At 37.4% G+C, this 17,524-nt stretch overlaps 1 protein-coding gene across 1 annotated transcript; it reads right to left on the bottom strand.

Moving 5' to 3' along the window:
- Positions 1-503: 503 nt before the first annotated feature.
- LOC149071654 (proton-coupled zinc antiporter SLC30A1-like) lies at positions 504-17,321 on the bottom strand. The gene is made up of 9 exons (XM_089247612.1): positions 17,028-17,321; positions 13,643-13,982; positions 11,297-11,519; positions 10,878-11,051; positions 9,463-9,604; positions 7,983-8,026; positions 5,632-5,714; positions 3,678-3,863; positions 504-3,584 (listed from the first exon to the last, which is right to left on the bottom strand). The coding sequence occupies exons 2-9, from the start codon at positions 13,817-13,819 to the stop codon at positions 3,381-3,383; spliced, it is 1,233 nt and encodes a 410-aa protein (XP_089103738.1). The 5' UTR covers positions 13,820-13,982; positions 17,028-17,321; the 3' UTR covers positions 504-3,380.
- Between the last annotated feature and the right edge of the window lie 203 nt (positions 17,322-17,524).

The raw sequence follows: 17,524 nt of genomic DNA, 5'->3' as shown, positions 1-17,524 counted from the left end.
TAACCAATCTCTTATCCAAAAATTGTGACTATAGTTTCAACCGTCTGAATACCACCCTCAGGCATGTGCATGCACACTTTCTTGGTCACTTGTTTGGCTGATCACCCGCTGAACTAGTCCCTTGTTGTCTGGGTCACTCTAAATCCAGGTGTGATGTGCAAGATTTTCCCTCACGCCATAGAATATTTCGCTTCCTGCTCAAAACTAAGAAAGTTAAGAGTTTCTGCTTATCTTGAGTACTCTCCAAGTGGTAGTAAAGATCAGTTTGTCACATACTGGCAATGAGTTCTCAACCCGTGCACCTTTCCGAAACACTCTAGGACAATAAAATAAGTGCATCTGATTTAAAAAAAGAACAGGGCTCTGCCACATTATTATAGAGTAAAAAAAGTTGAGAACCAGTTGTAGCCTAACCGAACTTTTTTCAAATACAGACGATGAGTCCGCTCTTCTTCATAGGTGCCTTGGATTTATCAACATGGAAAATATAATTCACACATGGATGCCTGAGTTAACGTTTATTTAGGAGACTTTAAAAAAAAATCTATACAAAACGAAATTTACAAACAATTAAAAAAAAAAACTTAGATACAAAAAAAAGAGCTTTGAGCTCATTTGTGACAAGTTTCCGGTAAAAAATGAACTGGCCAAAACGTATAAATAGATGTTTTCCTTCAGCTAACAAACGTAGAGCAATATATAAAATACAATTTTTTTACAATAAAGCATAACTAAAAAAGCGTGTGTAATCGATAAATACCCAAAAACTGGTAAAAGTTCTTGAACCAATAACAGTTAACCATTGTTTGGTACATTTCTGCTCTTGGCTTTTACCAAACCAATTGAAAAACCAGTTCTTTTTTAATGATTTTTACAAGAATATTTTTCGTTATTACTTAGTGCTTGATATACAGGCAAATCCGTTACAAATTTCAAGAGACTGAAGAAATCACTTCATTGTAACAAAAAATTCCGTTATACAGTAATTACAGATTTTTGTATTGTTCCTATGTACACTTATCTGGGGATTAGAAGAGTGTTCGTTAAAAAGATATTTCCGCTATAATGGGATTCAACTATTGATTAATATATCAAGTTAAAGAAAAATATTGTAAAGGGGAAACTTGATGGTTTTAGGGTATATTGTGGCTGCTGATTTCGGATTTGGCATTGGTTTCATCAGATTGACTATAGTTTTTGGGATAATGAATACACACAACAATGTGATCTGTATGTTACACATGGTGGTATTGAAATTTAATTTTCACTTTATCTCAAAAGCCGATCTGACAAAACCAATCCCAAATTTTAAGAATCAGTAGTATACCCTAAAATCACTGAAGTATCTTTGAGAATGAAATGTGTTGAGCAGTGTAATTATTAGTTAAAATCATATCAATAAAAATCGCTAGTTGGTTCAAGTTATCTGAATGATGCAAGCCTGTGTTGTAAAAAAAATGTATTAATAACGATACCTATATTTCTGGCTTTTACCGTGACGTATATACAGTTATAAAAGCTATTCCACTATAAAGGGATTCCTTGCTAAATATGTAGAATGTTTTTGCCCAGTGTTAAGCAGATTCAAGGCCTTTTATTGCTCATATCGCTGAAACAGATATTTGTGCTATCCGATTAAGTCAAGGGTTGCTCAACCTTCTGTACAGAATGTTTTTAAACTTATGCCATGTATGTTGTGGGGGGAATAGAGCACAACTGGACAAGCCCAAATAACCATACAACTACCTATGTAGAGATTAAGCAGTATAGTGCGTTTCCCAGGAAAACGCAATAAATACGGTACAACAGCAGTCTTCATTTGTGCTGCAGATCGCAGGTGAGATGGATGAATCAAAAGGCAGACATAACTTGTTTGCAAGAATTGGGTTTCTGTAGCTGTTGGTACCATACGAGACATGCATGGTGTTTTCAGTGGTCACTATATTTCGTTGACAGTGCTGTCTTAATGCATGCCTTGTGAAGTTTAGATTTTGTGAAAACTTTTGAAATTAAACATGTCTGGTATGGGGAGGAGGAACCTTAGAGAAATACCTTTGCTCTGGTGCAAAGGATGCTCCTGTTGATGACCGCAATATATAGTAAGTTGGTTGTTAAATAAAGCATTTTCCTTTGAATCTGTATTCTTTCTTTCTGTGCATCATTTCATGATGCAGCATGTACAGCCCTCTAGCACTTAATAACCCTCCAGACCAACCATGGCCCCCGCACTTAACCACCCAAGTTTCAGGCATGGTTTGTATGGTGATTTGTACTTGTCTGATTATGTCCATTCACCTAACCATGTGCCACATGTTTTAAAGCGGCCTGTAGAACAGACCCTTAAAGTTACTTGAAAACATGTTGCGAGCCACTTGGATGCTTTTGTTACAGGTCGTGGTGTGCTCCACACCATAAAATTGGGGTGGGTGATGCAGGATGAATCCTGTGTGTTTTTAACTATGAATAATTTATGAACGAGGCAAAAAAATGCCCTGCAGCCCATAAAAAAATCTCGGCCCATGAAGTTGTGGGGGGGAAGAGGAGGAGTCATGGGCCAAAACAATGAAATGATCTGTAATTTCAGCTTGCTGGAAAGCCATATTTAGCCTGCGAGCTATGGGTTGAGTATTTATGGATTATGTTCTACCAAAATTTATTTGAAAAAATTACAGAAATATACATTTCAAGTTTGCTCGGTTTGGCCTGGTATGGATAAATTTGCAGTCAAAAAATATGTATTCATTCTGGTAAGTAGAAAATCTTTTCCTGAGCGAAAACGATGTTCACAGGAAGAGGGAAATAAAATTACATTTTGGCTTTAATATTAATTACCATTGGCTTCGTGTTAATTGAGTTAATGTGGACGGGTAAGTGCGAGCGGTTTTGATTTGCATTCGAAAAATTAGGTCCAAAATGGTGCAAATAACGTATAAAAAATCATTGTACAATATAATCAATGTTTCATTTTTTAAGAAAAAGATTTGTATTTTCAATAATTTGTGCATTTCTCGATGATAGAGCTCTAAATTTTGCTGGCAACGATAACATACATAAATTATAATCATATAAATAGCCATTCAAAAAATATAGCCAAGCTGTTAAAACGCGTAGCAAAACTATACATTTTCACTCTAAAGTTTTTTCCCTTGTGTTTCTAATATTCGTGTTTCATCAAATCGCTCTATATACAATCACAGTTTTCTTTGTCCCACACTGTAAATTTGTCTACAAAAAATCACTACTTGTGTGGAGAACTCTTAAAAAAGTCAACGCTCAAAGCAGCGAGGAGGAGAAAAAAGCTGCCTTCAGAAGCTTTCAGCAACGGTTTGCAGTCACCCCCCCGCCTCGATCTCTAGTTTCGAACTGCAGTTTTTTTTAACTCAAGTTTTCTGAAGCTTTTCCATGGACTTGTGTTCGCTGTCAAGGCTGGTATTGGACGTTGCTATCTGTGGCAGGCTGCCGTTGAGGTATGGAGAGTTCTGGAGTGATTTCTCATCTTCCTTCAGCTTACCGCAACAAGTTTGCGATACACAATCTGTAGTTGGCGGACAATCGAGGACGCAGTTCTCTTTGTTTTCGCCAAGCTATAAGAGAACAGGAAAAGTGAATAAAATTAGCTCAATCAGAAATATTTCTAAAAGACCTAGAATAATCAATCATGATCATCTCATTTATACCTCATTGACAAATTCGGGCTGTATCGTTGTTGAGTGGATGCCTTCATTGTGGAAAAACTCCTTGACTCTTTCTGCTATTTGCATATAATCACCCAAATTGTGACAGCGTATGTGGGCTGATGCGATAATTCGTTCCCCAGCAAGTTGCCACACGTGAAATTCATGAACAGCCAGAACACCATCTATCTGTAAATATAATAAATATGCTAAGATTACCAGCTGATTGACACGCAGATGAATTCGGGGGGGGGGGGAAATTCAACTGCCTCTACTGGGAATCTAACCTACATCCTCTCGCATATCAGGCGAGTATGCTAGACCACAATGCTATAAAAGCAATGAATGTCTTTCCTGTGAGCTTATGTGCACTTTACAAGACCGTACATGGATGGACAGACCTAATTCAACCAACAACTCACATACTTTGGCATTTTTGCCTTTAGATGGTGACTTATCTGAAGGTGTTACTCTCCGCTATTTATATGAAGGTTTTCTCAGCTGGCTGATGTGAAGACAAATTCAGGAAAGAAAATTTAACTGCCTCTGCAGGTAATCTAACCCACTTCTCTTCACTTTCTGGTGGAATGCCAGACCAACAAGCTACAGAAGAAAAACAAACTTCTTTCCTTACAGCTTATATGCACTGAATGGGACTACTTTCTAAGGAAAGAGGTTTGTTGTTTCTGTAGCATAGTGGTCTAGCGTGCTCACCCAACATACAATAGGATGTGGGTTCAATTCCCTGAGAGTGTCAGTTAGTTGAATTTCCTTTCCGAATCACATCAGCTAGCTTAAAATTTTCATTACAGCTCACGAACTCGACTACATTGTGTAAAATAAAAAGATGTCCAGTTTTGCATCTTCCTTCTCCTTCATCCAATCATGAAGTTTTATCTCAGTTGTCTCTGTACTTCGATCAGTATGGTGTTACCTCGGCTAATGGAGATATAATTTCGGAATAATCTTCGATACCCGAAACACAATTTTCCATAGGTTTCTATGGAAAATTGGTTCATTCGTTCTAGAAACAAAAAAAAACAAAGATAAGTTTCAAAAAATTGCTGAGAAGAACTGCAGAAAATATGAATACTAACTGAGGGCTGAGATAAACAACTTCGCAATTGGATGAAGAATTTATAGTAAGATGAGATACCGCTCATATCTTTCATTTTTACACTATGCAGTCTAATTAATGAGCCATAATGGGAAAGAAAAAGTGTGTGAAGTGATATGCTATATGGTCATTTCGTTTCTCTCTCACCCACACATGTATATGGAAAAGATGAGTTCCTAAAATGTTCCGTTTGGTATTAAGTCACTGTATATGCTGAAACCATTCAAGTTCAAGGCTTTTTTCCCCTTTTTATTAAAATGTATTTTCTCTCTCAGCTTAAGAAGTTATTTTACATATTACTCAAGATCTTTCTGAAAGGAGGTATCTGGAAAGCAATTCTGAGGTAGAAATAAATAATCTGACTCAGTTAAATTTTGATTGACACGAAAACTTGCTCATGATGGGCTGTTTTGTGTTAGCGCATGCACGCATTTCTAATGAAAATGTTTGTTAGCCGAGGGAGAAAAACGTTGAAATAAATCTTCATGAGCTGAGATGTTCATTAACCAAGGTATTTGCATCTTTTACAGTGCTTCTTAGTGTTTTATGATACATATACTGAAATTTTGGGCTGTCTGTGATTCCGGTAAGCATTATCTTCATTACCCGAGATATCTCTACACCAGCGATTCTCAACCGGTGCTCTGGAGTCCCAGGGGACCCGCAGCAGCTCGAGAAAAATTTTAAAAAACCGTAAATTTGAAAAAAAAATTTAATATTTTTGAATAAATAAAAAATAGGCCTACAGGGCTCCATCATAAAAATTATATACTGGAAAGGGCTCTGTGGGTCAAAAAAGGTTGAGAATCGCTGCTCTACACATTAAAAAATTTTCCTTACCTCATGTAAAAGTTTATTTTGGAGATAATCGACTTGAATATGAGTTGGCACTGTCTGCAATAAGATCATCGCTGAATCTCTCACTATGGATGAGATTGAAAGATAAAAATTACCTTTGAGAAATATGTAGTGGAATTTTGGTTTATGAGAAATAGATATATCTCACCAGATATATTTTCAAGAAATGTGCTTTATATATCTATTTATACAGCATTCAAAAAAGCTGCATCAAAATGTTATATTAGGTGGGGAACAAAGTTCTCGCTAGAAATGATAGGTAGCGCCAGACAAGCTGCAGTAGTCATGTTTACAGTCTAATTTGCATAACCACGGTTGTTTTGGAAACGTTAAAGTGTGTTCTAGTAGTATACAAAATTTTTAACTTTTAGGTGTAATATAAGACGTGTAAAATGCCTGTTGAAAAATCTAAAATTTGTCACATCATTTGGTTCTTCTGAAAATCCAAACTTTGTGCTTTCAGGGCTGCGACTGCAATAAATTCTGTCTTAGGAGAATCCACTGTAAGTGCCAGAACAGTAGGATACTGTTTCTACTATGGACAATCCAGTTGGAAATTGCCTAGTGTAAAAGCAAAACAGGTTGCCAGATGCACGCACACACTGATACACACAAGGTGGTCATATTGTTTGTCTGGGGGGGATCACCTGGGAACAATCTTCTATGACTTTCTTCCGAAAAGATATTTCTTGCTTTTTCTTTTCTGTATCTTTTTTGCCGAATTTCTGGCAAGAACTTTGTTCCCCATCTCATATAGTAAATGCAGAGAGAAAACAAGCGTAACTGAAAGGTTTTCAATTCGAAGAAACACCACCTCACCCCCAAATTATCAAAGATTAAAATTTTTTATTTCATTTTCAGACTTCAAAATGATCTAAATCTAAATAATGATCTATAACGAAATTATCAAAAATAACAATCTCCGTACTTGGGTGGGGGGGGGGGGGGGGGGGGGGGAATCATGAACTTGAATTCTTCAAAAAAAAAAACATAATAAAGGTGATTTTACCTTTGGATTTAAGATTTAAGATTATTCCCAAGCTATAGATTTTATTTAAAGATTTATTTTTGTTAAGCTTTTACACAACAATCTTCAAAAGTGACTCGGGATATTCAATTCTTTCACAAGGGTCTCTTTTTTCGTAGATCCAGAATTATTGTCAAAATTTCCTAAAATGTTCAGTTTACTTTCCAGAAAAGGAAGCTTTTTTTGTTTTCTCGACATTAGGAATAGCTGAATCGACACAGCCAGCTAGCAAGATACAACCAACAGAAATGTGACTAGAAATGAAAGGTAAACCAATATCACACATCTTTCTCATTTTCAGACCAGCACCTTCTCAAACATCTCCTTAGGCGCCAATGCTTCTGATTTACCCAGAGGCCTGATTTTTCAGCCTTATCTTTCAGTCGGAAATTAAATTCTTCCAATTTTTTTTATCTTCAAGGAAAAGTCCTCAAATTGTGCTTCCTTTGAATGGAGAAACCCCCGTAATGAAAATATTCCTTCAGTCCCTGTAATTCCAGGCTGACCACGTTTTCTCAGGGAAAATGTGGGAAATCAGTAATTGTCACCAAATATGATGCCATAAGCTAGCAAAGTTGTCAATTATTGCTAAAAAATCGGGCCTGAGGAAAAATGTGTCCAGCGAAAACGTCATTTATATATGGTCAGCCATTGGAATAAAAATAAATAAATAAAAAATCCTGGGATTTCCCTTTTATTTATGAGACATGTTTTCTTTGATGTGAAATATGTCATCACATGATAAACTATAGATTTTTTACATCTGGGAATTGGCATCTGTACGCGTCTCAGTAGATTTTCAATGATTCAGGAATAACATTGAGGAACATAAAGGGGAGAAACTCAATTGACAAAAATGATATTTTTTATCGAAGTTTTGAGTTTGAGTCAAAATAAAAATGTGTAATTGAGGTTGTGGGATATATAAATGAAATATTTTAGCATTAAAATGTTTAGGAATTAATTGCAACCGGTGCCAAACGTTGTATGAAAGTGAAGTTATAAAAATAAGTCCTATAAATGGGGTTTTACTATATACGTAAGTGATTCCCAAACAGTATGTCTCAGCACTTTAGAGGTGCTGCATGCGCTAATTATAAAAGCATTTTCTGTTTTATCTCTGCATTTGAGTGGTGCCCCGATTCAGCATGGGTACTGAAAATACAAAGAAGTGGAACTTGAGAAACATTTTGTGGCAGATTACTATGATAAAGCCTAAATTCAATTCTTTGCCTCCCTCGAGATTTAGCCAGTTATCTGGTCAGTGGTTCCATTTTAAAACAATGAAAAATCTTTTGTCACTTACGCAATGGCCAAGTAGAGTTCATTATCAGGCACACCATCAAGACACTGAAAGAAATTAAAAGGATTTGATTCTTGTTAAAATAACACTACTAATACACCCTCTTCAATTTAACTTTCTTGCTCAGAGGTATGCACTTTGAATATAATGCAGGATGGGACTTTGGCATACCCTCTGAAATTTGCCCTTACTTTTTTTGAACTTTTGAATAACCTGTATCTGTTTATGGCAACAGTCTAGTAAAGAATGAGGGAAGGGGCCACTATATACAATCATTAGTTGGAAGCATTATAAAATATCAAAGTTTGACTATGTTTTTAAAAAAAATAATTTTAATTGTATGTTTAGCACCTTGCCCAAACCTCTCCCTAGAAATAATCTAACTCTCATAAAGACCACAAAATATTTATCCACCCATAACATAATAAATTCAATTTAGTGTTTGGGGACCTGCTGCAGGTTACAGCAAAACCTCTCCCTTCTTGAAGGCTCGCTTTTACTCCTCTAAGTGGAAAAACCAACTTCACACGATCACCAGGTTAAATTCTGTGAGACAAAGCTCTACATATTACAATAGAAAGTCATCACAGCACAGTGGCAACAATAATAGAGTTCAGCCAGCTTGAAAATGAAATTGAATACTATGAAGTATTAGTTTATTTTTTTAATGATATGTATGAATATCGGATATAGCAAAGTTTTTAGCAAATTTTTTTGATAGGATTAAGTTCCATGAAATCAGTTATTTTTCAGAAAAAAATCAGTACGTTAAGTACTACTATACTATTCCGAGAAACGCTATGGGTACGTGTTCTGTCAGTGCCATCAATAGATAGATAGCTATCTTTAGCTGTAGATAGTACTGGTTCTATTCATTCCCAGAACTACACAAATAAAAAGGGACGTCATAACCACAGTTTCGTTTATGTTAGAGCGTTTCTCAGTATTTGTGAATCCCATGACCATTGAAATACCAGTAAAAGTTTAACGGACCACTAACAGCCGTGATTCTTAAACTTTTTGCCGACGTTGGCTCCCTTGCTTCAGTCAATGTTTACTCACAGATTCCCAAAATATTTTAAGAATCATTTAAAAGCTCTGAACAACCTATCAATATATCAACAACTCGCCTTTGACATTTATTATAATTAAATTTTCAATTTATTTATTATCAATTAACAAATAAAATAAATTGAATTTGAAAAAAAAAGTTGGTCCTAAGACCACCTGTTACATCTTTGCAGATCATATGCTGACTAACACTAATTTAAGTGGATTCCTCTCATTAACTGTGGTATTTATCTCTGATCTATTATAATGAACATCAGATATGGCGAATGTTTTTCCACGTTTTCATGAGACTTCATTGTATTTGGGTTCACCGCTATAATTAATAGCAGCAATAGTATTTTTATGGAAAATATACTTCCCTGTACATTCCAATGATTCATAATTTAACGAGTTTGAGAAAAATTTCACATACCTTAGCGCAGGGTCCACATAATCTCTGTATTTCCAGTCAGTCAACCAGACAATTAGGGCACTAATTATCACAATAACCGAACCCAGTGCATCAGCCAGTACGTGCAGGAAGACTCCTCTCATATTCATCTGTGTACTAGATGCTGTTGCAAAATAACATTCCAAAAGGTTAATTCATCAGGAATTCATGAAACATTTGAAACTGCTGAGCAATAACAAAAAATTAAGTGTGTTAATCAAGTAAACATTGGTTGCAAATATATATATCTTTTTGTTCTTAAGGGGAGTGGCGATGAAAAATTTTATGGATGGAGTAAGGTATAAGTCTGTTTTCACGTGAGGTCACAATCACTGGGATAGTCTTTATAATAGACTTGTTAGTTTGGTTAGTCTCAAAAGTTTAGACTAGATTTTTCACTGCACAATGGATGCTATTACAAATTTTGATTTTTCTTTGCTTGTGATCGGAATGTGACAATTTACTTTAAACTTCTGTCATTGTCGAGGGAAATGTTATGTATTAAACTCAAATTTTTGAAAAATTGCCGTCTCAGAATCTTCAGATTGTATGTAAATTTCGAAGATTGCATCGAAATGACATATCAGATACCTCATAGTATACAAATGAAAAGCAAATGGACTGCTTTTCATCTAAAGAAAAAATTGGGCGTCTTCATGGCTGCAACAACTAGTCCCGATACTAGGGTGAAACAACTCTTTCCCCCCCCCCCAGCCCCGTTAACGAAAACTTTCATTTTTTTATTTTGCTTAGCGTGTATATCTATGCATTCCAGCAATCCAAGGCCCTTTTTTACCGAAGTTGTGTATTCAAGGAATGAATCTACATTATACAGGAATTGTCACAGAACATTTATGTATAAATTCGCTATTGAAAAACAAAAACATAAGGTTTTTATGTAACACAAAAAACTTTGTATGGAATCGTGATGTTTCATGGGTGAGGAGGCAAAAGTTCTACTTAGGGCTCTGATGAGGGGCATCAGGATTTCAGAGATACTCTGATGGGGTGTGGCTTAATAAGGTTGGGAGCCACTGTGCTAGACCAAGAAATCCTAGAAAAAAATTTTCGCTGCATTCTTTGGGAATAAAATTAGAATTTTGGTTACTGAGGCAACCCCCTGTGTTCATTCAACACATGGATTCTTCATTAAACTTCGTAATTCTTAAAACATCCACCTGATTGTAGAAAAAAATACTGCTTATAATACAACAATCATGACACCACCTTTCCAGACATTGTGCACTATGACGGCTCAATCTTTGCTTCATGCCAAGAATAGATCCAATCCTGTAAATTTGTTATGTATAAAAGTCCATGATTTTGTGTAATATCTGCAAAGAAGCTTCTTCTAATTATATTAATAAAATAAATCATTTCCCCTATTGAAACTGTACCTGCTGATTTTTTCTCCTTGACATCTTTGCCATTTTCTTTGGTAGGTGGTGTGAACTGAGGAAGCTGGAAATTGCCTTTATTATCATTAATATCCTCTTGCGACATGACTTCTTCGAGGGTTGGGAGATTGTGATGCTTTGAATGACCATGACCACCATGACTGTGTCCATGACCTGCAAGCAAACAACCATTTTCATCAAAAAGCATTTGCAACTGTATCATTTGTCAATTTGTAGTCAAATGATAATTACATTATTACGTGCATTATTAAGATAATCAAGTTAGATTTTGGATTAAGAACTTACATGTTAGATTCAAGTAAATAATAACAACACAGTAAATAGTCAAGAACGATATACATAATATCTATGCTCATTATCAAACTTATGCCATGCATATGAACAATATGGAAACTTACTGTGAAAAAGGAATAATCCAATGATGTTTACTAACAAGCCAAAGCTTCCTACATAGAGAATCAACACTGGGTCATGTATTTCTTCTGGTTGGTAGAAACGCTTCAGGGCTTCCACAAATATAGAAAAACACAGCGCAATAAGGAAGACAGAATTGACTAGAGCTCCTAGAATTTCGGCCCTCGCCCAACCGAAAGTACTCTTAGACCACTTTTTTGGCGACATCTGTTATCAAAACCATAAAAAAATAAATATATATATATATTCAAGTTTTTAAATTGTAAAAAAACTATTGATATTATATGATCTGTTACAATCATTTGAGTCAACAAAGCACAGTGAAAAATATCACATGAAGGTAATGTGAATGCATTACTGCATTACTTTAAGTGAAATGTCTATGCACTACAAGCAGGGGCGTAGTCAGAAATTTCGTTCGGGAGGGACCAAAGTGATAGAACAATAGATTTGGCCATCTTTTTCCTTTTTTTCGGTCATTTTCTCACATTTCGGGGGGGGGGGTCAGAACACAAGTCCTCCCTTCGCTATGCCCTTGACTCCAAGTAATATTTAGTAGTAGGGATTTAGTTATGGGAATTGTTATGATCAGTGGTACGTGCCAGAAACAATGACGATGCACTGAATTATACGTTTGGTAAAAAAAATACAGATTTCAGGTCAAAGGTTTGCTTATAAGAGGAAATCTGAATAGTCACTCAAAACATTCTGCTACTGTATAGTTGAACATTATTTTGACTGACTCCTTGGACAGCAGCCCCCCCCCCCCCCATTGTTACACCTACCTTGTTATAATGAACACTCAAATATTTTATGCCTCTTATTGAAAACAATTAAAAATTTTATGTTAGAACCTAGGTAAAGTCGTGCATTACACAGTTTTTCATCAGTATATCACACTTTTTTTTGTCTACAAAAATTTAGGACATAATGATGGTGGAATGTGTGTGTGTGGGGGGGGGGGGGGTTGAGATAGTGATGATAGCATATATCAATTTACCCCCCCCCCCCCCATTGTTAATGCTAGGGATAAGCAAGCCAATGAATCCCCCCCTTCCCCATTTCAGCTTGCATGCTTCTGCACATTTTTAAGAGTGCATAATCATGCTTCATACACATAAATTTCTAGGAATATGCACACATTTGATATATTTTTAGAGGTATGACACAATGCGTGCATCCTATGTATTTGCAGAGTTCACCTCTTACAATACTCAATACACACTTCTTGCATTCCTCAGGGTGCTCAATGTATTCCCCTTGTACTTTTGAGGATACTCGCTGCATGCTTCTTGTTCTAAGGGGTGCTCAATACACTCCCCCCACAAAATAATGTTTTGCATTGTTCTGCAACTAGCCCTTGGCTGACTGGAAATGTTCTGCGGTAAAAATTCTAATAGTGCTTTTTACATTTTTCTTAAAATTCTTCCACATTGCTCTGCAGTAGCACTGATTGCTCTGACATACGTCCCAGATTTCGGCCATGTTCTGCTTTGGGGCACTCCTTGCACATTTTTGAAGGCTGTTCAATGTGCCCCCTTCACATGCCACAAATTTTGATCATTTTCTGTGCTTTGGGGACACTCTTCTTGCACATTTCTGAGGGCTGCTCAATGCACGCTTCCGGCACATTTCTAAGGGTACTAAATGCATGCTCCCCTTGCACATTTCTATTGAGCACCATTACAAATTTACATGCTCTTTGCACATTCCTCAGGGTCCTTAATGCATTGTCTTTTTCCAAGGGTGCTCAGCGCACGCTTCTTGTTCCAAGGATGATCAGCGCACGCTTCTTGTTCCAAGGATGCTCAGCCCACAATGATACTAAATTTATGATCCTTGCACATTTCTAAGGGTGTTTAGTGTATACTCCTTGCACATTTCTGAGAGTACTCAACTACTTGCATGCTTTTTGTTTCAAAGGTGCTCAATGCTATCTCCTCACATATTTCTGAGGGCTTCTCCATGCACTCTTCTTGCACATTTCTGAGGATGCTCACTGCATGCTTTCTGGCACATTTTTTAAGATTATTCAATGCACTCCCTTTGCACATTTTAGGGACAACTCAATACAGGTTCCTTGCACATTTCTGAGTACATTCTCAAGTCTCCTACATATTTGCAGTGAATACTCGAAGCATGAAAGATTGAAAGCAACTAACTGCTATAACTTAAAAGTTGCATGTCCCTATTGATAAAATAAATTAAATAAATGTGATATCAGCTGAAATCTCAAATTAACTTCATGCATTCAAACAGGAAAAATATGTGAAAATAAAGGAACTTCATTGTAAAATACAATATAAGTGTAATGAATGCCCATAACTTACCTTGACAGACATAAATGCAACTATGAGTGCTATGACATCCGAAAGCATGTGGAACGAATCAGCCACCAAAGCCATAGAGTTCGTTACATAACCCACAGATATTTCCACCAGAAAATACCCTGTAGTTAATGCAAACATGCTCATGAGTCGACACTTCTTTCCTGTATACCTTCCCATGATGATTGTCAATATGATTCAAATGTATCCAAAAATGATCCAAACAGCTTGAATGATTTTTTTTTCTGTGAAAGGCCAAAATTGTCTATTAGGAACTTTTATGGAAGACCTTATTCACACACTTTGATCCATGCTTTCATCCAGCAGGAGTTTCGGAAAATCTCTGGAAGGAGAAGAAAAAAATAGAGTAATAACTATGCATTTCATAGAACAATTACTGATAAGTCATTTTTCAATAAAATTTTTTTTATAAATGAGCATTTTGTTGATCATGTTCAGCTTGATAAGTGTCATCAATCTGACAAGATCACAACAGCCCTTGGGAGAAGGAGGGGTGACAAGTGTGATAGCACCAGGGCCCCACAACTATGTAAAAGAAGTGAAAATATATATACATTATTAAGTTTAAAAAAATAACTATAGTTAGTAAGGTGTCGGAGATTCAACTGATTTGATTCTAGAATTATCGTCGCATCAATTCTAGGTTTTTCTCTCAATTCTAAATTTTCATCTCAATTCTAAATTTTCATCTTAATTCTGGGTTTTTTCCCCTCTCATTACTTTTCAATTTTCATCACAATTCTAGGATTTTTTTCCACTGGTGATGGATATTTTTCAGCATTCCTGTAAAACTGTGATAATGCATGAATCTTTTGATGCCCAATTCCCCTCCCCCACAAAACATAAAATTGGGGCTGAGGGTCCCAAAATTATTCTTGCACCGGGCCCCACGTCTGATAAGAGCAGCCCTGGATAAGATTACAGTAAAACCACTTTAAGGTGCCCCCCCCCCAACAAACTTCAAGGGGTGTTAACCTATTTAAATAATTGACTATGAATAATTATTGTCAATTTATTTTACATCGAGAAAATGTATGCATGACAAAAAAAGGGGGGGAAAAAAAGCTCAAATTTTTTTTTTATCAACACATCAAATGCAGCATTTTTTTCACAGTTAGAATATGAAGGAGATTTTTTTTATCACAGAGGTTGGGAAAGGGATGCTAGATACAGGGAGGTAGGCAGGCCTAAAGGGGTGAACTATCATCCCTGGTCCATTATACGCACTTTTATGATATCCCTCCCACTCAAGTAGCCTGTGTATCCACTCATTTGGTGGGGGGGAGGGGCAAACATTTTTCTTATATCAATCAAATGGGCTCACTAGGGCCAACTCAAAAGAATCACGCAGCCCCCCCCCCCAATCTAGGGCAAAGTAATGAAAAAAACCTTTGTAGAGCAGGGGCCTCCAAGATGGATTGTACAGATCCACTAACAGCCAGGGATTGTTGAGCAATAAGACCCAGACTTGATTCGCAGGGGCTTCCTAGAGGTGTCGTACAAATCCACTTTCTCTCTGGTACAGAGTGAGGCCCACGTTCTGGTTTGGTGGTACAAATCCACTTACAGTTCTGTTATAGATGCACTCAGTGTATTCTTTCCCTTATTGTGTTACTGGTTTCACCAATTTCGGAGAAAAAACCCCAGTTCCATGGGTCGAGAAGCTGATCTTGTTGCTGATTTTGGGTAGAAAAAAATAGCTCCTTACAAGGGTTGATAGGGCACAGATAAAGGTGCATTTATGGTTTTGCTGCCTGTGAGCTACACAAATTTTTCCCTTTCTGAAATTCTAGTCTAATTTTCTTGACTACTCCTTCCTCGAATTTGCCACCCTGTGCTATAACCCACTGGGTTGGGTCTCCCTCCTACAAAGTATACCTGTGTCTCTAAAATCACTCTTAATCATTCACATGCTTGCACACTGCTTTTGTCACTCATGTGCTTGTACACTTGTTTTGATTACTCATGGGCTTGTGTACTTGTTTTGATTACTCACGTGCTTGCACACTGCCTTGGTCACTCACGTGCTTGCACACTGTTTTGGTTACTCACATGCTTGTACACTGTTTTCGACACTCGCTGTGCATGTTACTTATTTGGTCATTTACATGATTACTCATGCTCTAAGTCACTCTTTTTCTCACTCGTGTGCTTTCAAACTCTCAAACAAAGGTCACTTTTGGTCACTCACTAACACAGTCCCTTGCTGTTTGCGCAGAGTGGATTTATTGAGGGTTATGAGGTAACTAAAATTTTGCCACTATTTTCCCATTTTGCCTATCCTCTCGGCTACTCATTCCTCGAATTTGCCACCCCGGGCAAGTTCAAAGCCTGCTAAGCTACCCCCCCCCCACCCCCAAAAAATACACCACTGGGCATGATGCAAACAAAAAAATACATATATACTTTTTTGCGATATAAATTTCCTACAAAGGACTCGTGAAAAATCTGACCAGGGGCCCCGCCAACTATCCCATCCTAGGGACCCTACTACAGGATTGGGGGCATGGGAGCTATGGGACCCCTATGAAAAACAAGCCCTGTACATGGACCCGAGAGCCTCATGAAAATGAGATACCCGATAAAAAAAAATTTCTGAGAGTAAGCATGCTCGTTTTCGATATTCACACATGTAAATTAGGACACCTCAAGAAAAATCATTTTAGGAAGGCTCCACGATGCTTTCGAGGCATCATTGAACCTTTCTCCTATGGTCCGGCATCTTGCAGCAGGGCCCCTAGGCAGTGCCGTCTTAACGCATGGCATGGGCAGAGATACGGGGGCATCAAAGGTGGAGTCGACTGATCTAATGTATAATTGTATACATGAATTGACATCATCGTGCCCCCCCCTCCCAGACCTCCAAGCCTATCTCCACCTACGAAGCATGGGCCCACCCAGGCACGGCCCGGGAGTCTCAGAGTAGAGGGGCCTCACGAAAATGAGATCTAGTTAGGCCCGGGGGCCCATGATGCTCCTAAGACGGCCCTGCCCTTAGGCTAATGGCTTTCGCAGGCCTCTTTATCAGATGTTTCATGGGCACTAATACAATGAATTTATATCGAAAAAAAAATTACAACCCATCAACCTTACCCCCCATGGGTCATGCTTTAGCCCCTACCCCCCTTAATTTTTTTTTCTTTCCGTATATTAAGTTTGCGAAAGTACCACCATTTTCCTCCGCGAAAAGAGATGGGGGGGGAGATAAATCCTTTGATATTTATATAAACGCTATCGTTAGCGGATTCTCCTTAGGAAGCCCGTTAAGAGGTCAATGTCTATCTCAAGTCGGTCGCGATAATAATAAACAATTCGTCATGTATCTGATACAATAATAACAATAAAAAAAAAGGGAGTTTTTACTCACGTAACTATGAGCCATATCCAATGACGCGAAATGAAATCCCTTAAACTCAATAATATGTATCACCAAAGATAGCTCTCTTTCTTTTTAAAACAAAATAATCGAGTTAAACGATAGCACGGGTATCACCGACGAGCATCACGGACGAGCAGCAGCGGCTGCGGCAGCATCATGCATGCATGTGGCGGCAGAGGCACCGCCGCGGAGTCTATTTAAAAAGCACTCCCTTGCTTTTTGCACACGACACACCAGCAGACGACACGCGCGCGCGCGCGCGTCCGATCAGCTGTAGGGCGCGAAAAACTGCTCGCGTTGCCAATCGCCAAATCGCTAATTTCCGACACCAACGGAGGAAAGAAAAACAAAAACTAGACCAACAACTTCCATAGAAAGGAAAGAAAATATTTTTCTTTTTCTGGTCTTTCATTAATCATAATTTATCTTTTTATGAATGACGGGGATATAAAATATTCATATCTTTCTTCCACCAATTTTTTTCT

The sequence above is a fragment of the Pholcus phalangioides genome, unplaced genomic scaffold (genome assembly GCF_987345545.1).
Source record: "Pholcus phalangioides strain wild (caught in Gottingen) unplaced genomic scaffold, Ppha-v1.0 ptg000018l_1, whole genome shotgun sequence".
Classification (NCBI taxonomy): Eukaryota; Metazoa; Arthropoda; class Arachnida; order Araneae; family Pholcidae; genus Pholcus; species Pholcus phalangioides.
The sequence above is the reverse complement of the archived record's forward strand: the minus strand, read 5'-3'. Positions and strand labels throughout refer to the sequence as shown.

Bases quoted from the DNA above. Each gene is read 5' to 3' on its own strand.
- LOC149071654 (XM_089247612.1), bottom strand. From the start codon at position 13,819: ATGGGAAGGTATACAGGAAAGAAGTGTCGACTCATGAGCATGTTTGCA. The intron at 9,605-10,877 runs GTACAGTTTCAA...ATTTTGCAACAG, and splicing joins CAAGGAGAAAAAATCAGCAG to CATCTAGTACACAGATGAAT. The intron at 8,027-9,462 runs GTATGTGAAATT...AATTTCTTTCAG, and splicing joins TATGTGGACCCTGCGCTAAG to TGTCTTGATGGTGTGCCTGA.